This window comes from Sceloporus undulatus, chromosome 6 (assembly GCF_019175285.1).
Source record: "Sceloporus undulatus isolate JIND9_A2432 ecotype Alabama chromosome 6, SceUnd_v1.1, whole genome shotgun sequence".
Lineage (NCBI taxonomy): Eukaryota > Metazoa > Chordata > Lepidosauria > Squamata > Phrynosomatidae > Sceloporus > Sceloporus undulatus.
The window spans coordinates 11209378-11236291 of NC_056527.1; the positions used below are offsets into that span (position 1 = coordinate 11209378).

Below are 26914 nucleotides of genomic sequence, written 5' to 3' on the forward strand. Positions count from 1 at the left end.
TTCAAGCCATGGATGGTGGAATCTGTGGATATGAGGGCCCAACTGTATTTCGGGCATTATGAACATTTGGTACTGCTATGCTCTAGGCAAAACAAACTGATCCAGAGATTCTTGCAGTCTTTGCTGTAGCACACCAAGTTGATTAAACATTGTTAATGACACATTGCCCAACATGTTCATTTAATTAGAATGAAGATTGTCTATCTGTCCTATTTAGGGCTATAGTTTGTTTGCATACCTATTTTGAGGGTTAAATATGGATGGTCAACTACGATTGTGCTTTGCTTGTGAATCACCCAGAGGCATCTAGGAAAAGCAGAATTTGGGTATTAGGATACTGTGAGCCAGAAAGGCAAACTGAAAACTGTTTGGCCTCCCACCTTTGCGCTAGAGTGGTTTGCAGTTCAGCTATATATGGCTCCTGACTGCTGCAGTGATGGATATACTCATTCTAAATTATTAGCTGCCACTCAGGGCCAAGGATCTGACTTTCAATTTATGTCTAGCGAAAATATTATCCATCAATTCCTCTTAGACCTGAAAAATGCCTTGGACTCACAATTTTACTTCACAAAGTTCTGTTTTGCCCTTCCGATAATGATGAACATGATGATCATGATCATGATCAAAGCATTTATATCTTAGGTTACAAAAATAAAACAAAAACTGTTAAATTCACTTAAGAAGACATGAGCAAAACCATATTAAAACCCATTGGTAAAAAGCAGTTGAACTATCCATAGAATTAATATAATTTAAAGCAAATCCATTAAAAACCAATGAATGAAAATAAGCAAAAAAGGACATTATTAAATGCCCTTACATTCAGTTCCTAAAACCCCATTAGAACAGAAAAGTTTTCATTTACTGACAGATGTGTTGCGATCTGTACCCATGTTGAAAATATTAATTTCCTTCACTCTCCCTTTTTTAAGGAAGATATAAGGGATTAGAAGCAAACTTTTGATTTTAAAAAATGGGCAAAGCAATTTAAAAGATGGCCCAGAGGAAGCTGATATCTCCATTAAATCAAAGCAGTGAACCATGCTAGAGTTTATAATGGCTAATGGCATTTTAAGACAAAATCCAAAATCTACAAAACAGTGATACAGGTTGATTCTCCCATATTCAAAAATCTTAGGACAAAAAGTGTATTGCATTTCATATTTTTTTGGATTTTGGAATATTTGCATATACATAACATCATGCAGATATTTTGGACTTTAGTTCCTGGCACTTGGCCAAGCTGGCTGGGAATTCTGGGAGCTGAAGTCCAAAGGACCTAGATGACCAAAGTTTGGGAACCACTCGTCTAGAGGGATATCGGTGCAGGACCCTCCCATTTTCTGTAAGGCTGACATCTATCCTAAGCAGTTTCACTCAAGAAGTAACACTTGACGACCCAAAAAAGGTGCAGATAACTTGACTATATAGCTTTCTTGGCTATGAATTGACCCTACCATCAGAAATGAAGGAAGAAAACCTCAAAAGCTCCTAAATCAACAGAAAGTCCTCCTTCCCTTCCATACAGAAAAGAATACCCAGATGGTGGTAGGGAGGAAGAGAACCATGATTCATATTTTCTTCTAAGGGGCTTTAATACTGCTCCTCTCCTCCACAGAAGTACAAGAGGAGTTTCTTTTTTGGCTGCCATTAGGGTATCTCAGAAGGCTCTGCAAGGTTATCAGTATAGTGGAGAAAGTCTCCCATTTTCCAACAGAAGAGAGTGCCACAACCACCCATCAATCAGGAAAAAGGGATTGACAGAATCTTCAATGGGAGGGGGAGTGTAGGTTGAGTCCAGAACTTGGAAAAGTTACTTCTGGGACTGCAACTTCCAGAATCCACATGGCCATACTGGATAGGGATCCTGGAAATGGTAGCCCCAAAAAGTAACTTTTCCAAGCTCTGGATTATCCCAAGTAATATTGCAGAGTATCAGACAATGGCCAAGATCCAGTTTAGGGCATACAGTTGCACAGTTGCTGTCTCTCTCATCTCAGCCCACCTACCCCCAGACTCACTGTTCAGCAGCTGCAGTGCTCCTTCCATGGCCATGCTGTGTTGGGTGGAGAATGGGAAGGATTAGAGAAGCATCTGGCAATGTCCTCATACCCAGATGCAGAATGACTGGATCGTCCCTCGAGATCTGCTAGGGTCTTCTGAACATCTCAATGGATGATCTAATCATTCTATGTCTGGCTTCAAGAACATAGCCAGTTGCTCCTCTAATCTTCCCACCCCACTTTCAACCAGTCACAGTATGGCCATGGATGAGCTGCAGCAGCTGAACAGTGATTCTGTGGGAAAGGGGATGCTTTGGTCATTGCAGAGTGTGAAAGAATATCTCCACAAACCACCAAAGAAAGAACATGTAGGTAGAAGGTGGACTTATGCCAGTGTTTGCCACTAACAGAATGTCAACCAATGGCATCATAACCAGAGCTCCCTATAATTTTCAAATAAGTAAACTGGGGGAAATCTAGACACTAAGACCATTCCTAGCCAAGATGCTATAGTGAAGTAACTAGGTTTGCCTATTAGAAGCAGTCTATGTTTCTTAATATTTATACATGTGTTATTTTGTTTTTTCTTTTCAGTGCCAGCACTAAGGGAAACTTCAACAGACAGTGTATCTCCTGCGATTTGATTCAAAACTGCACGTACTTCAGTGCATCCTTCAGCCACAACATGGCGTATTTCATATTGACCTGTGAAGGTAGGCTTCATGCGGCATCCGGGAGATCAATATTATAAACCAAGCAATGTGTGGAAGGGACAGATTTATTACAAAACAGCACCAATAATTAATTAGCATGCTGATTCTTTTAAAATGTACCAGTGCTTTGAAACATCTGGAAGACAGCTGGCATGGAAAATTTGAATGAATTATGGTGTCACATACTTCTTGGTATATGAAGATAAAGACTGTTAGTGGAAATCAAGAGTGAGCGGCAATTATTCTACCTCTTCTTTTCCCCCTGACCACATGCAATACGTCAAGTCGAAGAAGGAACCTGCTCAGCCTCATACTAAGCAGGTTTTCTGGTCGACAAAATATAAAAGCACTATTACTTAATCTCTTCATGTCGAGTGTTCACTGCCATAATAGGATATAACAATATCTTGCCTGTTTTCAAGACAGCTTGGGTATGATGGATCTTTGGCTTTTTTCATGGTTAATTCTTTGTGATTTTTTTTTTAAGGAGATTGAAGAAAGTTCTGATGTGTGAATTCCTGCTGACTTGGAGTCAAAGTCTAGAACAGATTTGAGTCTCCCTTATCTGAAATGCTTGAGACCTGAAGTGTTTTAGATTTTGGATCCCCCCCCCCATTTTAGAATATTTTTATATACATAATGAAATATTTTGGAGATGGGGCCAAGTCTAAACATAAAAATCCTTTATGTTTCATATGCACCTTATACACATAGCCTGATAATTTATACACAATAATTTTTAATAATGGTGTACAAGAAACAAAGTTTGTGTACAGTGAACTATCAGAAAGCAAAGGTGTCACTATCTCAGCCACCCATGTGGACAATTTTAGATTTTGGAATGTTTCAAATTTTGGTGTTCTGGATATTGCACTTGGGAGTAGACACTGTTCATTTCATTGGGACCTCCTGCTAAATACTGTATGTATCTACAGATAGAGCTGTTGTTGCTGGCAGCAAGGGGCCTGATAAAATGTAGCACTTGGATGTTTTCTCAGGGCAAGTCAAAACAGCTGTTTCTTCCTCCATAACACTTGTTAGAACTTGTTATATATATATATATATACACACACACACACACACACACACACACACTCTGAAGGCTTAGACTTTATAGACTCTGCCTGTCATTATAGATTTCTCACGCTTTGAAGTGTGTTCTGAACATTTAACATATTCTCATTTTGCTTTATGGGAAATGCCTAGTAGCTATAGTTTGTATCACTTTAAAAATAACCTTTTCAGAAAGCTAGAAAATGAGACATGCATTTTATTCAGAGCTGGTTGACATAATTTTTGCACCATTTTGCCCAACCAGTGCAAAATTGTATAGTTGCATTACTCCACTGGAATAAAAACATACAGAATATGTAAGGCCCCCACACCGTGCCTTCAGTGGAAGCATCTGTTTTCACCTCTTTCATAGTATATTTTCCTGAACAACAACTGAGAATGTATCATGTAACTCAAATCTTGTATTTGGTTTTGTGAACACTAGTTGGTCATAAGAGATGTATTTGCTTAATCAGTATTTTTAATTTTGTTATAATGAACCAAAATGTTTATCTCATTTTTATAAAAAATATACCATTACTTCAACAGCTCGTCTCTCTCTCTCTCTCTCTCTCTCTCACACACACACACACACACACACACATATGCACACAACCCCTTCACCCAACATGGGAAATTATTATGAAGACCATCAGAAGCTTTTCACTTCTGTTTGCTAACAAGAGTTAGAAGACATAGGTAAACTGTGGTTAATGTAAACTGTGATAAGGAAAGAAACCAGATTTTTGAAGTTGGCTTGTTTATCTAAAACTTACTTAAAATTAATCACAATTGAGTTCTGAGAAAGTAACGAGTTAATTTAGTAAAGTCAGTTGAAAATGCAAGTGACACTTTCTGATCTCCTTGCGGCTGTGTTGGAAAAAAATTAGAGGGATACATTTATGTAATATTAAACCATAGATCATCATTATGTCCATAATGTCCAAAGAAGCTCTGAGCTGAGAAATACTAAACAGTGCCCATGGTGATATCTGACACCACATCTGCCTTTCAATGTAAATTTTAAAATTCAAATTCAAAACAAATTATTTAAGAACATCACAGCTTACAATATTTTCACTTTAGCCACGTGGAACTATGTACAGATAAATACATGTAGGCTATATGTGTGATACTGTAGCTTAAAGGTATAATTTTAATTTTGTTAGTTGTTTATGTAACAGCTATTGCAGGAATTAGGATTTATGACTAACATTAGTACAAAAAACATTGCTCAGGATTCTGTATTGTGTGGTAAGGGAGGCGATCAGTGAGGGTTGTGACACCATGAGTTACCACACCAAGTGACACCAACCCTAGGGATGCCACTGAAAGAATGTCTTATAGAAGAAGGAGCAGGCTTTTTCTCTTGCTCCAGAGACTAGGACATGAATCAATGGATTCAAAGTACAGGAAAAGAGATTCCACTTAAACATTAGGTAGAACATCCTGAGGGGGAGAGCTGTTCAACAGTGGAAGATGTTGCCTCGGAGTGTGGTGGAGTCTCTTTCTTTGGAGGCTTTTAAACAGAGGCTGGATGATCATCTGTCAGGGGTGCTTTGATTGTGTCTTCCTGCATGGAAGCTGGTTGGAGTGGATGACTCTTGTGGTCTCTTCCATCTCTCAGATTCTATGATAAATTGAATGGGACAAAGTGACACAGACAGGATCAAATTTGGGCTCAAGTGTCAAGCACAATGTATTGTTGCTGTGACAAGCATGCAACTCAGAAACAGAACAATTTTCCCACACCCTGTTTTAGATCAGAATCCACCCTCTACTTGAGGCAGGGGTTGTGGTTGTTTGCATGCTAAACCACTGGATGAATGTTAACTACACTGTCCAATATGATCCACCACAGCTGATTCTGATTATTGCTTTTCTTCTCCTTTGTATATCCCTCTAGCTGGAGAATGTAATTAGTGCTAAGAGGCAAATGGTGACTTTTGGTCATTTCTTGTTACTTGGGAAGCTTAAATTAGCTTCTGATGTTTCAAAGGCAGCCCAGGCAAAATCACTGGGTTGGTTTTTACTACAATGCCCATTTCTTACACATTTGTATGTGCTAAGTCCTCTTTCTGGAGACATAGGAGTTTTAATTCTGAAGGATGGATTTTGAGCCATCAATATGGATGGTTCATACATCAAAACTCCTCAAGGGGAGAAAGGAACGCATTCACGTTTATCCAAGTGTTACTGAGATGGACTCAGAACAGACTGGAACTCTCTTGTACAACTTCTAGCTGTCTCAAATGTAGTTCTTCCAGATAAATGTAGGATACTAACTAGCTCAATTTTTTTTTCAATGGAACATCTGTTCTGTCACCCTTTAATAGCATAGTTATTAAAGCAGACTGTGATTAATGTAAATTGTCACTTGTGTGGATGTCAGCATTACGTTACTCCTTCCTCTGAGCCGACCGGTCCTTTGTATGTTATAAAATATTTCATTGTAGTGCGAAGCATCATTAATTGAATATAAATTATACTTAATTGCTCACTGACAGGCAAAAATAGGAAAGGGAGACAAAAGATTGGGAAATAGAGAAAAGCAAAGTGGTGGCTTCCGGTTTACAATGACATTCGCATGACATGATGGTTTACTCCCATTGCGTCTAAATGGATGATTCTGTAGAAGACGAACAATCCCATTCGCTCTTCTAAATACAGTGGTACCCCGGGATACGAATGCGCCGCGTTACGAAATTTCCGGGTTACGAAAAAAATAAATTAAAAAAAATAGTTCCGCGTTACGAAAGTTTTTTCGGGTTACGAAAAAACTTTTGGTGCTTTTCGGCGCTATTTCCCACGAAATCGCGGCTTTTCCCCATTAGCGCCTATGGAGATTCGGCTTGCGAATGCTTTTCGGGTTACGAACGGCGCCGCGGAACGAATTAATTTCGTAACCCGGGGCACCACTGTAGATGATTCTGTAGCCTGAAATTGATTATTCTGTCGAAGAATGAAAATGATTCTGTAGAAGTCCCATTTTCTTTATCATGCATGTACAATATTTACAAAGAGATGATGGGAAATGCAGGTACTGAGCCAAGCAAGCGCTTATTATGTAGTTCTCCAATTGTATAGGACTGAATGAAACAAAATAGCAGCTTTCATACTTTCTAGCTTAAAATACATTTTTGTACACTGTTTTGGCTGCCATTTTTGCTGAAATCTCTGGGATATGTGCTAGGAAACTCAGCCAAACAATTCAAAACAGAGAAGATTTTCACACGACATTGTTATATCATTCCTTTATCGTCCCAAAGTGTAGTGGAATCATCATAACAGATAGACGATTCCAAAAGATTTTCACATGAGGCTGTTGGTGTTCTTAAAACGATGATATATCAGAATTCAGCAATACATGATTACAAAATGATTTCAAAACAGTTGAATTACTGAATGATAAAGGAACAATATAAGGATGTCGTGGGAAAATCTTCATTGTTGCTAATGTCACTAGATTTTCAGCAGTACATGTCGAAAACCACTGCCACTCATCAACTAATATGGGCTTCAGTTGCCATGCTTTTTCCCATCTACAGACTCCCCAAAACTGAATCTCCATGGATGGGAACGATCGACCTCTGTACTTCTTCACACAATGGGAGATGTAGGGATGGCTGCCAGCTTGGATGACTTTAAAAATAAATTAGACACATTCATAGAGGGTAAAGCAATCCATGACCACTCCTCATGATAGCTATATATAGTCAGCCCTTCATATCCACGGATTATTTATCCATGGATTTAACTATCCACAGCTTGAAAATATTCCAAAAATATATGAACTCCAGAAAGCAAGCCTTGGTTTTGCCATTTTATATAAGGGACAACATTTCATTACCCCTAGCCATATTTAAATATTTGAAGAGGTGTCATACTGAGGATGGAGCAAGCTTGTTTTCTGCTGCTCCAGAGACTAGGACCCAGAGCAATGGATGCAAACTACAGGAAAAGAGATTCCACCTAAACATTAGCATTGATCCCTTGACAGTAGGAGCTGTTCCACAGTTGAACACACTCCCTCAGAGAGTGGTGGCGTCTCCTTCTTTGGAGATTTTTAAACAGAGACTGGCCATCTGTCGGGGATGCTTTGATAGTGAGTTCCTGCATGGCAGGGGGGTTGGATTGGATGGCCCTTGAGGTCTCTTCCAACTCTATGATTCTGTTAACACCAGCTGAATTCCTTTTCCTACAAAACCAAGAGTCAACTCCAGTTTTCACTCTGGCAACTCTTGTAGTTGTAGTTTTATGGTGCACATGCAAAGAATTGTATTAGAGTTGCTTTGTTTTTCCTCTTCCCAAAGCAATAGTTAACCAGCTTTTGTGGGGAGAAGAATTGTGAATCCTGTTTAATTTTGCTGTGTAAATTTCCTCTAAATCAGATATGCGTATTTTGATTCTGAGAGCAGCAAATGATTCCAAGTCAGCAGTCACAAAGGTTGACATGCATGTCTATGCTTGCTCGCATATCTCTCTCTGGTTTTTCTTCGCGAACAAAGATTCAGGAGGACTCATCCCACACTTTCTACAAGCGCATTGATGACTAAAAAGGCCAGTCCGAGATAAACAGGTCTGGTTGCAGAAAGCACAGCAGAAAGTCTTCTTGGGTGATGTTTCCGGGTTGTGGTTCTTTCTGCATTGTCATTTCTCTTCAAGACTTATTTGGCATGAACTTTCAAAAAAAGCTGCAGCATCGTGGATAGTGCATCTCCCTGCCTCCCGATGCGAGGCCAGGGCGGACCATTGTTGGTGATCAATTTGGCCGAGCCTGAGATGTTGTTTCAGGGAGTCCTTGTTTCTCTTCTTTGGGGCGCCCCTCTTATGCTGACCCATGGCGAGTTCACATATACAGTCCTAGTGATCCCCTCTCACTGGGAAGAAGTGGAAGGCCTTCTTTCTACTCCATGTGAATCTCCAGGGGATGATATGGAGAGCTCCCCTAACCGTCCTAATACAGATGCTTTTTTTCCCACTGCATGAAATAGAAAATCAGCTTGGGGAGTAGCCAGGAGGGGGCTTAGTTTATGGCCCATGGTCTGTACATTTTATATGCTGGCCCTCAGTGGTGCAGTTCCCTTCAGAATCAATAAATGATGGTAACAACAGAGTCCCTATAGTCTCCCATGTAATAAAACTCAGGAAATCTGAAGATGGCATAGCACACATTCTGAGAATAGGAGGGAGGGAGTGTTTACTTCCAGCTTGATGAAAGACCTTGGCTGAACTCATTATTCTAGAGCGTTTAAGTGCAGATGTTCCCGTCCCTCAAGATTTAGAGCTTTAAGAAGAGCTGATTCTTTCACCTTCTGTGCCAGCTGGACTGGATATTAGGTTTGTTGTTTTCTGAATTAAAGGGACCTGTTTAAATTTGGACAAATGCTGCATGAATATTGAGGATTTATAGTGGGGGGAAATAACTCATTCGAAGAGGGGGGGGGGTTAGGTGTTTATGATATATTATGCACGCTTAGTGTGAAGACCTGAGAAAGATTGAATTTTCCCCCTTTAGAAAAAGAAAATCTCAGTATATAGCTCAATGGTTCCCAAACTTTGGTTTTCAGATGTTTGGGACTTTAGCTCCCAGAATTCCTGATTGTTGGCCAAGCTGGCTTTGGCTTCTTGGAGTTGATGTCCAAAACATCTGGAGGGCCAAAGTTTGGAATCACTGATGTAGATGATCACCACTATGTAGACGATGAAATGACCATTTATGTGACCTGCAGATTTTTTAAAATGAGTGCTCAGACTTGCTTTTTAATTGTTCATTTATAAAATGAAGTATTCGCCTTCTTGCTTGCAAAGAGTGACTCCAGTCCTAGAGAATACGGAACAGGAGATGGTCATAAAAAGAATCCTGTAGCACCTTTGAGACTGAGATAAAGACATTTCTAGCATAAAAGTTTGTGGGCTCCATTCAGTGGAGCCTCTGTGGACAGACACATATACCAAAGAACATAAAGGCACAAATAGGCATAAAAGAGTAGTTAATGGAATAAAAGTGGGAGATAGGTTTTACATACAAGAGAAGTAGGTTTAGCCATCACCTTTTTAGTTGATGCAGTGGACCCTTCCCATATGCAAGGGTTCAGTTCTAGACTCCTCTTCTCCAAGGATAGGGAAAACTGCAGATGCCCATATAATTCAATGGGTGGTAACATACACTCGTTGGTATCAGCATGCCCACAAGCAAGACCACCACTGAATAATATGGAGTATGGTGAGCTGTGGACACTCCAGTCTACAGATAGAAGATAGAGTCTATTTTATCCAGAATTCCAAAATCCAAAATATTCCAAAATCATCCACATGGGTGGCTGAGATAGTTACACCTTTGTTTTCTAGTGGTTCATTGTACACAAAATTATTAAAAATTATTATGTATAAAATTATCTTCAGACTATATCTGTAAGGTTTATATGAAACATCAATTAATTTCATGTTTAGACTTGGGTCCCATTTCCAGCATGTCTCCATATGTGCAGTTGGACTTTGGTATCTGGGACTGGTAGCAAATGCCATGCACATCTGTGTATGGTATTGACTCTGAACACACCGTAGACAGGACAGATCTTCTAATTAAAGCCGGCGGCTCTGAGATGCCCCCGGTGCCTTTGTTTATTGGTATGATAATATGGCCTCCATGTATGAGCTTGCATGCATTATGTTATAAATAATTCATGGCTTAGCAAATAAAGAGATCCTGGAAGCTGTACACTGGGGTGAGGGCTGTGGGGAGGACAGCTGTTGCCAATTATCACACCCCTCCAGCCCCCTGGCTTCTGAATCTCCCCCTTCCATCTTCACTGTCTGGCCACTTGCAGCTGCCCTTTTAAATCATTCATTATTACGGCTTAAGAGATACTCTGGTGGAAGCCAGCAGAAATCACTTCAGTTGTCACTCTCTGTGAGTGTGTGAGTGTGTATTCATTCACCTTCCTCTCTTACTATTACAGTTTTGTCACATTTATAGTTGGCATTTTCTCTGTATTGGGAGGTGGTGTGGAATACTTATTATTCACTGCCGTCGTTTTCATTGGTCTTTCAGAAAGAAGGAGGCAGGCTGCACATTTTGGAAATCCAAATGAGTTTTTTTTCTATAAAAGCATTTGACAGTTTGGGCAAAAAATGTTACTCATTCAAAATCATGGATGTGCTGGTTCATTAGGATTTCTCATTGTTACGCTATTAATTTAACACTTGAAATGTCTGGAAGGTGTTGCGGTGTTTACATATGACCTCCCTTCAGTATAGGCAATAAAATACCCAGAAAAAAATGACAATATGCCTATAATGTACTGTTTTCTTTCTTGTCGAATTATTTGGAACCCTGAAAATATGTACGTTAATACACACACACACACACACACACACGATCTCATGTGCAAAGGTAAGGAATAAATAAAATATAAACTGTTCCATACAAACTCCAGTAGCTATTTTGTTGTTGTTGTGTGCTTTCAAGTCACTTCAGACTTATGGCGACCCTAAGGCCACTTTATTATGGGGTTTTCTTGGCCAGATTTGTTCAGAGGGGTTTTGCCATTGCCTTCCCTTGAGGCTGAGAGTAAGTGACTTGCCAAAGTTGACCCAGTGGCTCTCATGGCCAAGCTGGGAGCCAAACCCTGGTCTCCAGAGTTGCAATCCAAAACTCAGATCACTACACCATGCTGGCTCTCCATAAAACACACACACACACACTGACACTATCTCATATACAAAGGTAAGGAATAAATAAGATATAAGCTGTATCATACAAACTCCATTAGCCATAATTGGGGGGGGGGGGAATACTAAATCTGCAGTTAGACTACTGACTAAGAAAAAATTACTTTTTTGGACTATAACTCCAGAATTTCTGAGCGGCCAGTGGCCATGTTTCCTGCAGTCTTCTGGAAGTCAAATCCCTCAAAATAACTTTTTCAAAGTCAGCATATAAATAATGTTCTAGATCATGTTGGACAGTGGCATGTTGCCTGGCTACTATTAGGCAGAGCAGGGCAGCATCTCAGGCAGCAGAGGATGCCAGAATAGGCCATGGAAATGCCTGTGGTAGTGGTGATTTAATTTTTGACTGCTAGGGTAGTGTGTCTTTTGGATTTTCACAGATGCCAGCATGACTTGATTCCCATTGTATATTTGCTAATTTGACTTCAGGTTGAGGGTGCGTGTGCCATTGGCTGCTTTGTCTCAGGTACCAAAACATCTTTGGTCATTCTTGGGTCTAATCAGTATTGAAGAATTAATACAGTTTGACACCATTTTAACTGCCATGGCTCAGTGCTAAGGAATTCTTGGATTTGTATTTGTTGTGGCACCAGAGCTCTCTGACAAGCCAGGCTAAATAAAACTACAAATCCCAGAATTCAAAAGCATTGAGTCATAGCTGTTAATGTGGTGTCAAACTGCATTATTTCTGCAGTGCAGAGGCAGCCTTATATGGCAATTTAATATTTATCCAGGTGATTGATGACACATAGTTAAATATAAGAAATAGTAACAAAAATCATTTCAGGAACTTTTTATCTGCAGTCTCCATTTTATGTTTCATTCGCAGCCCATTTAACTCAGTGCAGAATACAAAAATCAGCTTGTTAATGAAGAGTGTTAACAGAGAATGGGAATCAGACGTACTCTATTAATCAGGCAAAAGAAATCTAGTCATCTTCCCTCACTAGCAGAACCACATAAATGAAGAACTTGTCTGAAATGAAAAATGGAACAAATGTTAATAGTATATTTTCTCTATAAAAGAAAGAGAAAGAGGGTTTTAAATGAACGGAAACTGAGACTACTTTGGTTACTGTAGCAGGAAATGTTGGAAGATTTATACCAGTATAGATGACAGCAGATTATTTTCCCCACTTAATACACGAAACTGTAGGCCTTGTTCCAACTGTAGGTACTGGAGAAAATATGAAGTGTTATGCTAATATTAGATGTTGATATTGTCATTTAAAAACCACAAACAATGCCAAATTTAGCCTACTCTATCAGGGGGTTCTGGTGCCACAACAAACTACAAGTCCAAGGATTTGATAGGATGGAGCGTATGTGAGCTGTTGGACAACTCCAGTCTACAGCAGTATAAAGATAGAGTCTACTTTATCCAGAAATTCCAAAATCCAAAATATTCCAAAATCATCCACATGGGTGGCTGAGATAGTTTACACCTTTGTTTTCTAGTGGTTCATTGTACACAATAATTATTAAAAATTATTATGTATAGAAAATTATCTTCACACTATATCTGTTAAGGTTTATATGAAACATCATGAATTTCATGTTTAGACTTGGGTCCCATTTCCCAGCATGTCTCCATATGTGCAGTTGGATCGTGGTATCTGGGACTAGTAGCAAATGCCATGCACATCTGTGTAGGGTATTGAACTCTGAACACAGTCAGCCCTTCATATCCACGGATTATTTATCCATGGATTTAACTATCCACAGCTTGAAAATATTCCAAAAATATATGAACTCCAGAAAGCAAGCCTTGGTTTTGCCATTTTATATAAGGGACAACATTTCATTACCCCTAGCCATATTTAAATATTTGAAGAGGTGTCATACTGAGGATGGAGCCAGCTTGTTTTCTGCTGCTCCAGAGACTAGGACCCAGAGCAATGGATGCAAACTACAGGAAAAGAGATTCCACCTAAACATTAGCATTGATCCCTTGACAGTAGGAGCTGTTCCACAGTTGAACACACTCCCTCAGAGAGTGGTGGCGTCTCCTTCTTTGGAGATTTTTAAACAGAGACTGGCCATCTGTCGGGGATGCTTTGATAGTGAGTTCCTGCATGGCAGGGGGGTTGGATTGGATGGCCCTTGAGGTCTCTTCCAACTCTATGATTCTGTTAACACCAGCTGAATTCCTTTTCCTACAAAACCAAGAGTCAACTCCAGTTTTCACTCTGGCAACTCTTGTAGTTGTAGTTTTATGGTGCACATGCAAAGAATTGTATTAGAGTTGCTTTGTTTTTCCTCTTCCCAAAGCAATAGTTAACCAGCTTTTGTGGGGAGAAGAATTGTGAATCCTGTTTAATTTTGCTGTGTAAATTTCCTCTAAATCAGATATGCGTATTTTGATTCTGAGAGCAGCAAATGATTCCAAGTCAGCAGTCACAAAGGTTGACATGCATGTCTATGCTTGCTCGCATATCTCTCTCTGGTTTTTCTTCGCGAACAAAGATTCAGGAGGACTCATCCCACACTTTCTACAAGCGCATTGATGACTAAAAAGGCCAGTCCGAGATAAACAGGTCTGGTTGCAGAAAGCACAGCAGAAAGTCTTCTTGGGTGATGTTTCCGGGTTGTGGTTCTTTCTGCATTGTCATTTCTCTTCAAGACTTATTTGGCATGAACTTTCAAAAAAAGCTGCAGCATCGTGGATAGTGCATCTCCCTGCCTCCCGATGCGAGGCCAGGGCGGACCATTGTTGGTGATCAATTTGGCCGAGCCTGAGATGTTGTTTCAGGGAGTCCTTGTTTCTCTTCTTTGGGGCGCCCCTCTTATGCTGACCCGTGGCGAGTTCACATATACAGTCCTAGTGATCCCCTCTCACTGGGAAGAAGTGGAAGGCCTTCTTTCTACTCCATGTGAATCTCCAGGGGATGATATGGAGAGCTCCCCTAACCGTCCTAATACAGATGCTTTTTTCCCACTGCATGAAATAGAAAATCAGCTTGGGGAGTAGCCAGGAGGGGGCTTAGTTTATGGCCCATGGTCTGTACATTTTATATGCTGGCCCTCAGTGGTGCAGTTCCCTTCAGAATCAATAAATGATGGTAACAACAGAGTCCCTATAGTCTCCCATGTAATAAAACTCAGGAAATCTGAAGATGGCATAGCACACATTCTGAGAATAGGAGGGAGGGAGTGTTTACTTCCAGCTTGATGAAAGACCTTGGCTGAACTCATTATTCTAGAGCGTTTAAGTGCAGATGTTCCCGTCCCTCAAGATTTAGAGCTTTAAGAAGAGCTGATTCTTTCACCTTCTGTGCCAGCTGGACTGGATATTAGGTTTGTTGTTTTCTGAATTAAAGGGACCTGTTTAAATTTGGACAAATGCTGCATGAATATTGAGGATTTATAGTGGGGGGAAATAACTCATTCGAAGAGGGGGGGGGGTTAGGTGTTTATGATATATTATGCACGCTTAGTGTGAAGACCTGAGAAAGATTGAATTTTCCCCCTTTAGAAAAAGAAAATCTCAGTATATAGCTCAATGGTTCCCAAACTTTGGTTTTCAGATGTTTGGGACTTTAGCTCCCAGAATTCCTGATTGTTGGCCAAGCTGGCTTTGGCTTCTTGGAGTTGATGTCCAAAACATCTGGAGGGCCAAAGTTTGGAATCACTGATGTAGATGATCACCACTATGTAGACGATGAAATGACCATTTATGTGACCTGCAGATTTTTTAAAATGAGTGCTCAGACTTGCTTTTTAATTGTTCATTTATAAAATGAAGTATTTGCCTTCTTGCTTGCAAAGAGTGACTCCAGTCCTAGAGAATATGGAACAGGAGATGGTCATAAAAAGAATCCTGTAGCACCTTTGAGACTGAGATAAAGACATTTCTAGCATAAAAGTTTGTGGGCTCCATTCAGTGGAGCCTCTGTGGACAGACACATATACCAAAGAACATAAAGGCACAAATAGGCATAAAAGAGTAGTTAATGGAATAAAAGTGGGAGATAGGTTTTACATACAAGAGAAGTAGGTTTAGCCATCACCTTTTTAGTTGATGCAGTGGACCCTTCCCATATGCAAGGGTTCAGTTCTAGACTCCTCTTCTCCAAGGATAGGGAAAACTGCAGATGCCCATATAATTCAATGGGTGGTAACATACACTCGTTGGTATCAGCATGCCCACAAGCAAGACCACCACTGAATAATATGGAGTATGGTGAGCTGTGGACACTCCAGTCTACAGATAGAAGATAGAGTCTATTTTATCCAGAATTCCAAAATCCAAAATATTCCAAAATCATCCACATGGGTGGCTGAGATAGTTACACCTTTGTTTTCTAGTGGTTCATTGTACACAAAATTATTAAAAATTATTATGTATAAAATTATCTTCAGACTATATCTGTAAGGTTTATATGAAACATCAATTAATTTCATGTTTAGACTTGGGTCCCATTTCCAGCATGTCTCCATATGTGCAGTTGGACTTTGGTATCTGGGACTGGTAGCAAATGCCATGCACATCTGTGTATGGTATTGACTCTGAACACACCGTAGACAGGACAGATCTTCTAATTAAAGCCGGCGGCTCTGAGATGCCCCCGGTGCCTTTGTTTATTGGTATGATAATATGGCCTCCATGTATGAGCTTGCATGCATTATGTTATAAATAATTCATGGCTTAGCAAATAAAGAGATCCTGGAAGCTGTACACTGGGGTGAGGGCTGTGGGGAGGACAGCTGTTGCCAATTATCACACCCCTCCAGCCCCCTGGCTTCTGAATCTCCCCCTTCCATCTCCACTGTCTGGCCACTTGCAGCTGCCCTTTTAAATCATTCATTATTACGGCTTAAGAGATACTCTGGTGGAAGCCAGCAGAAATCACTTCAGTTGTCACTCTCTGTGAGTGTTTGTGTGTGTGTGTGTGTGTGTGTGTGTGTTCATTCAACTTCCTCTCTTACTATTACAGTTTTGTCACATTTATAGTTGGCATTTTCTCTGTATTGTGAGGTGGTGTGGAATACTTCACTGCCGTCGTTTTCATTGGTCTTTCAGAAAGAAGGAGGCAGGCTGCACATTTTGGAAATCCAAATGAGTTTTTTTCTATAAAAGCATTTGACAGTTTGGGCAAAAAATGTTACTCATTCAGAATCATGGATGTGCTGGTTCATTAGGATTTCTCATTGTTACACTATTAATTTAACACTTGAAATGTCTGGAAGGTGTTGCGGTGTTTACATATGACCTCCCTTCAGTATAGGCAATAAAATACCCAGAAAAAAATGACAATATGCCTATAATGTACTGTTTTCTTTCTTGTCGAATTATTTGGAACCCTGAAAATATGTACGTTAATACACACACACACACACACACACACGATCTCATGTGCAAAGGTAAGGAATAAATAAAATATAAACTGTTCCATACAAACTCCAGTAGCTATTTTGTTGTTGTTGTGTGCTTTCAAGTCACTTCAGACTTATGGCGACCCTAAGGCCACTTTATTATGGGGTTTTCTTGGCCAGATTTGTTCAGAGGGGTTTTGCCATTGCCTTCCCTTGAGGCTGAGAGTAAGTGACTTGCCAAAGTTGACCCAGTGGCTCTCATGGCCAAGCTGGGAGCCAAACCCTGGTCTCCAGAGTTGCAATCCAAAACTCAGATCACTACACCATGCTGGCTCTCCATAAAACACACACACACACACACACACTGACACTATCTCATATACAAAGGTAAGGAATAAATAAGATATAAGCTGTATCATACAAACTCCATTAGCCATAATTGGGGGGGGGGGAATACTAAATCTGCAGTTAGACTACTGACTAAGAAAAAATTACTTTTTTTGGACTATAACTCCAGAATTTCTGAGCTGAGCGGCCAGTGGCCATGTTTCCTGCAGTCTTCTGGAAGTCGAATCCCTCAAAATAACTTTTTCAAAGTCAGCATATAAATAATGTTCTAGATCATGTTGGACAGTGGCATGTTGCCTGGCTACTATTAGGCAGAGCAGGGCAGCATCTCAGGCAGCAGAGGATGCCAGAATAGGCCATGGAAATGCCTGTGGTAGTGGTGATTTAATTTTTGACTGCTAGGGTAGTGTGTCTTTTGGATTTTCACAGATGCCAGCATGACTTGATTCCCATTGTATATTTGCTAATTTGACTTCAGGTTGAGGGTGCGTGTGCCATTGGCTGCTTTGTCTCAGGTACCAAAACATCTTTGGTCATTCTTGGGTCTAATCAGTATTGAAGAATTAATACAGTTTGACACCATTTTAACTGCCATGGCTCAGTGCTAAGGAATTCTTGGATTTGTATTTGTTGTGGCACCAGAGCTCTCTGACAAGCCAGGCTAAATAAAACTACAAATCCCAGAATTCAAAAGCATTGAGTCATAGCTGTTAATGTGGTGTCAAACTGCATTATTTCTGCAGTGCAGAGGCAGCCTTATATGGCAATTTAATATTTATCCAGGTGATTGATGACACATAGTTAAATATAAGAAATAGTAACAAAAATCATTTCAGGAACTTTTTATCTGCAGTCTCCATTTTATGTTTCATTCGCAGCCCATTTAACTCAGTGCAGAATACAAAAATCAGCTTGTTAATGAAGAGTGTTAACAGAGAATGGGAATCAGACGTACTCTATTAATCAGGCAAAAGAAATCTAGTCATCTTCCCTCACTAGCAGAACCACATAAATGAAGAACTTGTCTGAAATGAAAAATGGAACAAATGTTAATAGTATATTTTCTCTATAAAAGAAAGAGAAAGAGGGTTTTAAATGAACGGAAACTGAGACTACTTTGGTTACTGTAGCAGGAAATGTTGGAAGATTTATACCAGTATAGATGACAGCAGATTATTTTCCCCACTTAATACACGAAACTGTAGGCCTTGTTCCAACTGTAGGTACTGGAGAAAATATGAAGTGTTATGCTAATATTAGATGTTGATATTGTCATTTAAAAACCACAAACAATGCCAAATTTAGCCTACTCTATCAGGGGGTTCTGGTGCCACAACAAACTACAAGTCCAAGGATTTGATAGGATGGAGCTGTGGCAGTGAAAGCAGTGGCAAATTCCATTATTTCTACAGAGCTTGTCAGTGCATTTTAGGTGGGCTAGGGGAAGCTAATGCTTTATGAATATGCCATAGATCAGTACTGAGGAGACTGGTCTTCCAGATGTTGTTGGACCAACAAACACTAACAAGCATGGCCCATGGTCATGGATTTGTCATTCAACAATATCTGCAGCTCTCTTGGTGTTCATCTTTGGATGCTTTGATTTGGATTTCCTGCATGGCAGGGGGTTGGACTGGATGGCCCTAGTGGTCTCTTCCAACTCTACGATTCTATGATTCTATGATTCTATGATCTTCTGTCACAGACTGACCAATGTTACTGATAGTGGTTGTGTGTGCCACTTTGTATTTACAAACTGACCTATTTGTATTTCAGCGTAGACAGCTTGTATGACACTCAAATTCACAGAATACATTTTTGACTAGTTTCTCTATTCCCTCATCCCTGATTTGGAGTTTTCAGATTTTTGTGAAGTACGTCTGGTTAGGTGGCAATCAGAAAGGTTAGTCACCTTCTGAAATTTCCTCTTCTATAGAAAGGATAAAAGGTATCATATCCCTATCCTCTCTTCTATCTGATCATGCCCAGATTATAGAAAAAGTAATTATGTGGACTGAACAGCCCCTGCTCTTTGTTGGTGTAGGCACAGCACAGCTGCCTGGAGTAGGAATCGTTTCTGTTCTTCTGGTGCATGAACAAAGAGGGTATTGCCATCTACTGCACGCTTTCAAAATGTTCACGTCTCCTCCAGTGGTGTGTCTCCAGCTAATGGCATGAAAAAGAGAGAACCATGAAAACTTATTTGTGACAGCAGATTTCACACCCCACATATCATGTTTAAGCCATCAAAGAGCTGCTCTAATGACATTCTTGCCTGCATTTTGAATTTGTGAGTAGGAAAATGTAATGCACCAAAGTTGCTCAGATAAAAGCAAGGCTACTGGTGCATTTGTGTCACTCTGAGTGGATATAGATGTGTATGCAAATCAAGACCTGCACTCTGTCATCAGTTTTCATTTTACAAATCCCACACATGGCAGTGCGCTTGACATATCGGTCACCAAAGCAAAAGCTAATTCAGTAGTCTAATCTGCTCCATTCCTATTTCAATCAGGTTTTTTTCTTATTTTATGTTTAAAGCAGAATATGCATGTTTAGTGAATTAAATATACTTTCACTGCTTCTGTTAAAAACTCCATTCCTCCCCCCACCTTTTTTTTTCAAGTCACTTTCCAAAACATTTTTTAAAATGGCCTCAAGAAGGAAGGGGTTAGTGACGTCATTCATTTCCTGCCAATCAGACCTGTGCATGGTTGGCTTTTAGTACACCTAACCCCTTTTCTGATGCTGGAAAGAAAATTGTATGCTAAATGAAGCATAGTAATATTACTTCTAATGTAGGTCTAGAATTCAAAGACATAGCCATGCTAGTTTGGAAAATCAGTATGCAAAGGGATCTTGTAGCACCTTTGAGACTAACTGAAAGGAAGAAGTTGGCAGCTTGAGGTTTCATAGACTTGAGCCTACTTTCTCAATGCAGTGTTCGGAGAGCATCTGAGAAAGTAGGCTCAAGTGTATTAACCTGTTAATATGCGGGTTCCGGTCTTCCAGTAAGTATTCCACTGATAACCCATCCAAACAGATATTCATTTCCAATAACCTTCTTAACAATTTTTCCCTTGTAATTATATTGCATTGTTTTTTTAATGTAATGTCTCCCCCCCCCCTATTTTCCAGGTCCAAGAGTTCCAATGGTCACTGTCTACAATGTATCCAATAAACAAAGTAAGTAGAGATCTCAAAGATGCCATTTCACATTTCAGTGTTGGAGAGGGAGATTTCAGAAACAAAAAGGTCCAAAACCACTCTGCAGAAATAATCCTGTTTGAGACCCCTGTATCAATCCTAGGGAATTCTGGGAACTGTAGTTCTGTGAGAGATTGAGCCTTCTCTGTCAGAGAACTCTGGTGCCACAATAAACTACAATTCCCAAGATTCCCCAGCACTGAGCAAGGGCAGTTAAAGTGATCTTGAACTGGATAATTTGGGGATGTGTTTTGGACCAAAGTCTCACAGCAGAAACGGAAGGTCTTCTCTGAAAAGTCTGTATAAATGGGTCTAGCTGTGGGCAATTTTGTTTCCTAAGGCATCATCTTTTGCTTAGGAAACAAAAATATTTAAAAATCAAAAATATCAAACCCATGTCTGTTAGGGTTTAGCTATAAATCAGCAGAGTAGCAGAGGATGGTTCTTTGTCTAAGAATGCTTCTTTAAGAACTGAGAAAAAACACAAGTAGTTTGCAGTTTAAACAAAAGTTTACTAATGGTTTGAAGAAATCTTTATCTCACCATCTTTTCAAAGAAATTTGAGAGAGGAGGAAGATGCGGGACAGGGCAGAAGCAAGAGAATCTTTTTGTTTGAGAGAAAACCTTCTAAAAAGGAGTTAGCTGAATCACATGGTTTTTTTATTGGGCTACAAAGGTATTTATTACCCTGTGATTCAGTTAGATGCAAATGGGATGTTTGCATGCAGAAAATCTTGTCTATCTATCTGAAGAGGGGGAGAGGGAATGGTAACATCTTCCAACATGAGAGAGAGAGTTAGTTCACAGTTATAGCAGTTTGATCCTACTTTAACTGCCATGTCTCTTATCCTACATGTAATTTGTAATTGTCTGCTAGAGAATTCTAGTTCACTTCACCAAACTACAGCACTAGTGCTCTCTAGCAGAAATTCTAACCAAACAACAACTCCCAGGGTTTCGTAGGATGGTGCCAGGGCAGTTAAACTGGTATCAAATTGCTATAACAGTCACCATTCAACCAGCCTAAAAGACTTTGCTAATTGAAACAAAATAGAAAATAGTGCCTTCTATCTCCAGGACAAACTTTTTTGGGGAAAGAAAATGGCATGGCCATTCTCATTAATTATGGGAAAATATACTAGCTTGAATCTTTTTGGTAGTTTTAGCAGCAGTCTATCCACCTAGTAGACCAACATTATATATATATATATATATATATATATATATATCCCACTTTTCTCCCATCATCGGACCAAAGGTAGCTTACAACAGAGTAAAACCAAGTACTGTAAAGCTAAAAGCTTTACATTAAAAATAAAAACACATTGACTAAACTATCCTGTTAAAAACAGAAAGGCAAAACAGTTTTAAACCACTTTTAAAACATATTTAACAAAAAATTTTAAAAAAATTCCATCAGCATCTTTTTTGTTATATCTAATGCTATTTGTTATTCATCTATGTTTGATTTGTCAAATTAAATGTTATCTGTTGTGTCTGTATTATTCTATATGAAATAAATAAAACAAAAAAGAAAGGGGGGAGGCCCTTCTGCTATATGCATCAAAATTCGAGAAAATTGTAAGGATGGGGGGGGGGGGGGGACAGTTAAACTGCAGTGTACCTTCTAATTTCTCGATACAACCTTGCTGTTACACATACATGCGCACCAATTATTTCCCCTGAACTTGGGAACAGTGCTTAGACCAGGCTACCAAAAACATATTGAAGGTTGGGAACCTAATTTTTTTTCACACATCCCAGTCTGGCACTTTCTAGAGTGAAAATCTTTGCAAAAGATCCTTGCACAGAGTTGAAGCAATGCTGTGGCTGTGGGTGGCTCCTGCATTAATGGGCCAATGAATCCACTCTGGGTTTTTGTCTGAACTTTAAGGAAGGTATACAAGGTGCTTAACCTACAATTGAGATAGGGCCTGGCACATTGGATAAATCCTTTAAAGTTTATAATGAAATAATAATAAATAATAAATAAAAGCTTTATTTTTACCTTGCCTCTCTGTCAAAAGACAATTGAGGCAGACACAGACAAAATGACACTGAAACCACCAACTCAATTGAATTTGAGCAAGGCTGGAAATTGAGGTTGGGGAAATATAAAATGTGTTTGTGTGTGAAAGATACGTGAGTAAACTAGGCACACAGATTTGCTGAACTGCCTCATTTTGCATCTGATTACTTTGTGCCCGGTCTCCCATGCATTAGGCAGCTCTCTCTTGGCTCAACGGATAAAGGAAGCCATTGTGAGAGCCTCTTGTTCATGAAGTTCTATTTATTTCTTAATATGAGGCCACATTAAGGGAGTATTCTGCAGTAATCAGATAACTGCAAATCCCACCCAATATTATGGTGTGCTTACATTTAATTAAGAACGGGCTATTTGTACTGCTCAGACAAGGGTTCCCAGTAGTCCTAAGGTTGGGAAGTGAATTGAGAATTCTCTGGGAGATATGTCAGTCTCCTCTTGTTTCCTCCACTCATCTCCTGCCTTTCTCTGGATGCAATTATAAGAGCAAATAGAATGGCTTTGCCGAGTCCCTGCATGGCCAGCCTCTTTCTGCTGATAAAGCTAATTGTGCAAGCCGTAATTAAATGAGGATCCTAACATTTAACCAAACTTAATAGTCTGATGCTTTGGAGCTTTCACTAGGGTTATGATTTCAATAAAGATGAGAGGAGGCTTTTCAGGAACCAGGCTGAATGTTCATTGAACCGTTAAACCCACCTTCTGAAATATCTATGAAAAAAGCTCATTAATTGGAATTGACAGGGCTTTGTAATGCAGCTTCTCCTTGTTCAATTCATTGGAGACAAACGTATGGGCATAGGACATGATTGGAAGTCATGGCAAGTACACCAGTATATATCCCCCCCCCAGTTATTCTATTCAGGGATGGATATATTTATGCAGATTTACCTTGAAGTAGACCCACACCCGTTAATATCCAACTTGTTAATTCACTAGCTTGACCATTGACAAGGCAGTGTTGTGCCTTGATCCTATGCTGCATGCTTACAATTGCCCCATGTTCACAAAAGATATCAAATATGCAGTTGTCCTTAAATCGATTCTTGCCAAGCATTAATTCCTCCCTTTAGACTGTAGATTCCCAGACCTAGCCAATACCCTTGAAAACCTTTCATTCCCTCATTTCCTAACTAAATTAAGCTAGAGTTGTGCCAAATGCACTCTTACTTTCAAATGAAAGGTGTCACTTTCACTGGGATGCCTATTTCTTCTTGGAACCCATAAAAATAGAGGGGGGCATACATTAACAAAATCACAATGTATGTTGCGTCGATAACAGACAAAAGGCACAAAATACATCACACTAGTTTTTGATGTTTTGGTCCAAGATTGGTCCAGGAGATCTACCAGAAGCATTTTAAGAGACTGACAGCACAACCTCAGATCACAACGGAAGTTAGGTTGTTGTTGCCAGTGGAAAAAGAAATCTCATGACATTCCTTTTAATGCTTTTGTTCCTGGTCTCCTTATGGCCCTCTTTATGTACATTAACCCTCTTTATCTGCATTAATCCTCCCTCAGGACCATCTTAAACACCACATCAAGCAAACATCCCAAGCAAGAAGACCAGACCAGTGACCCTAACACTGTCACGTTTCCTCCCTGCATGATTCATTGTTATCTCTGCCTTGTGAAAAAGCCCATAAGCATAGAAACCAGTTTTGGGTCTTTTTGTTAGTCAGATAAACCAATCACCACAATGTGTGTTTTGGATTTTGTTTCAGGAAACAGCAAATGTACCCCTTTTTTCAGTGTTGTTCAGTGTGCCATTGTTTCTCCTGATTCCTGCTGCTTTGCCCTTATTCATGGAATGGCCATTCCTACAGACTATACTGAAGAGGTAGTCCTTAGGCCCCAAAATACCACCCCAGGGTTGTTTTTATATACTTTGACCCCTCTGGATTTCCTGGTCACATTTTTTTCTGTTCAGCAAAAGACGGGGAATTGTCTTTACAAGAAGCTTCCAGGAGTGCAATTCACCTTTTGAATAGGTTTCGGGGACCCATTTCATTGTTTAACATTCATTTTAAAAATTATCCAAAATACCAATTTTTTTCTTTGTGGACTCTGAAGTGTCCTGGATCTGATACAGTTTTCCACTCTTGCTTTACACTGTATTTTACAGGATCAGAATGCTATTGTATACTGCTAAATGGTCACCCTGATTTAGCTGGGTGACATGTTAAGCAGAAAAGGGGGGGGGGATATTAATGTCCTGATAAAGTAAATGAAGAAATGGTAATACAGGTAACCAAAAAAAAAAAAAGAAATTCACCTCCTACACCAAAGTTCCATAGGCTACATACCTCTTACTAGTTTTGAACATCTTTGGTGTTCAGTTTTCTGACAATTCCTGAATGCAGTTATCTGTTAAAGCATGGGATATTTGTGTCCCCAAACAGTAATGGATGTACATGTGAGAAGGCATGCTTCCATGAAGACAAGTGATCAGCTGTTGAGGAGGTGGTAAAGAAGGATAGATTTAGTGACCCCACACATATATTCATTGATTTTCTGAAAAAATCTGTATGTGTGCACAGTTAGACTGGTGCTTAAGGATAGCATTGCACCAAAAATTGTCCTTTTGAGAAATGTCTCTTATTATACACACCTGTTCAGTCATGGTCATGATATCCCAGTATTTAATTCTCTGTTGTGCAAATATTGTTCGTGCATTTTCCCCTCAAAAACTAAAAAAAGGGGGACCCCCCCCCCCCCCCCCCCCCCGCTTAATCTCTCAGTCTCTGGTTTGGTGTTTTTCTCTCCAGTATTCCATAATACAGAATTTAGTTAATTAATATATAATGAATTAAACCTTTGAATGATTAGAGGGTTTTTTCCTCCCCTTTCTTTCCAGAATTGTTTGACTTAGAGTTAAATGAAAAAGTACAGAAGACAGTAGCAGAAAGACAGATGCCCAAACGGGACTACGTAGATATGAAAATTCACGATTACAGTAAGTGAAATGCAGTCTATTATATGTTAGTTAGTTGTGTCACTTCTTTTAATTTCAAGAAGTAAAGGCCATGGATGACAAAAGCATGTTAGAGTTCAACTAATATGTTAAATTTGTGAGTCCATGGATTGTGTGTAGTTTTGGCGTTTTTTCTTAGAAAACAGCTGTGTGAACACTGATCAGATTGCACAGAAACAATGTAAAACTTTCTTCTCCACCATGGATGTGCTAAACTTCACTCTCCCAAAGCTGTTGTTTCCCACAGGAGAGGAATAGCAGCTTCCAGCGTAGGGTTCAGTTTTTATCAAAATTACAGCAAAAAGAGAATTTTGTAATTCTTGCCTCTCTTCTTGCCTATCTTATACATGAGCTTGACTGCCTTCCCCCAAACAGATGTTATTTGGATTAAAAAAAACTAGGTACAATAATTCAGAAGTTGGAAGATTTATTTTTTGCAGAGTTGTAGTTTAAAAAGTAACTTTCCCAAGTTTTGCATGAAAGAGAACGAAAGAGAGAGAGAGAAAGAGAAACCTTTACAGCCCTTCACACTACACAATTATGGCACATTGTTTCCACTTTAACTGCCATGGAATCCTGGGATTTGGAGTTTAGGGAAAGGCACTTACGATTCTCTGTGAGAGAGCTCCAGTACCTTCCCAAATTACAAACCCCAGGATTCCATTGATTATAGTCAAGGCATTTAAAATGGAATCATAGTTCTATAACAGTGGAGCACAAAAACAGTCTTTGAACTGGTACATGCCACTTGAAAAAGTCACAAGTATAAACCAACAGTAACTAAACAACCATGTCCCCATGCCCTGCTCTGCTTCTGCTGTATACCACTCCTACCTATATCTCCATTCTTTTGCATATACAGTATTTCAGACCCAATGCCTGCCATGTGGTTGTCTTGTCCTGGGACTAATGATACCAATCAGTTCTCCATTAGCCTGTCTGATGGAATAATTAATTAGTCAAAAATATCGTGAAAAGATTGCAAAGCACATATTGGCTAATCTTGCTATTAAAGCCCTGGAAATGCTGCTAAAAGCCATCTTTAATTGCCATGCTTTGGGTAATTGGCAATGTGGTTAACATGCTGGAAACAAATGAAGTCAGGAAGGGTCTCCTACAACAACATATTTATGTATGTGCGCCAAGAGGCACTCCAGGAAAAGCAAAGCCTGAGTTAATGTAGTTCTAGGGCACACATTCCTTCAGCTGACAGTTCCTAGAAATGACCCCTTTGATTTGATCCATCCAATTATGTCTTTTCGCCAATATTTTATTCTGTAGGGCCAGGGAGGTCGCAATCAAACCCCTGGAGTTTAGAATGCACAGCAAGGACTCTTTGTTTTTAAAAGCCCTACAGCAAAGGGGATTTTCTTCTGCTCACCATGGGGCATTTTCATTTCACGTTGCTTTTCTTTCTTCGTTTTTCTCTCTCCCCTGGGGCTGCCAAAATATTGGTTTGCAGCACTGTGGTATTCACCCCCCTGGCTAAAAGGGGGGAATTATACATATCAGCAGC

The 26914-nt window shown here is 39.6% G+C and overlaps 1 protein-coding gene across 4 annotated transcripts in view; it reads left to right on the plus strand.

Moving 5' to 3' along the window:
- DPP6 (dipeptidyl peptidase like 6) overlaps window positions 1-26914 on the plus strand; it is a 652679-nt gene that overhangs the window by 606455 nt on the left and 19310 nt on the right. For all 4 annotated transcript variants that reach the window (XM_042475464.1, XM_042475462.1, XM_042475463.1 and 1 more), the window contains exons 16-18: window positions 2601-2719; window positions 20309-20356; window positions 25282-25380. In XM_042475464.1, the coding sequence (XP_042331398.1) occupies window positions 2601-2719; window positions 20309-20356; window positions 25282-25380 (266 nt within the window). The remainder of the gene's footprint in view (window positions 1-2600; window positions 2720-20308; window positions 20357-25281; window positions 25381-26914) is intronic.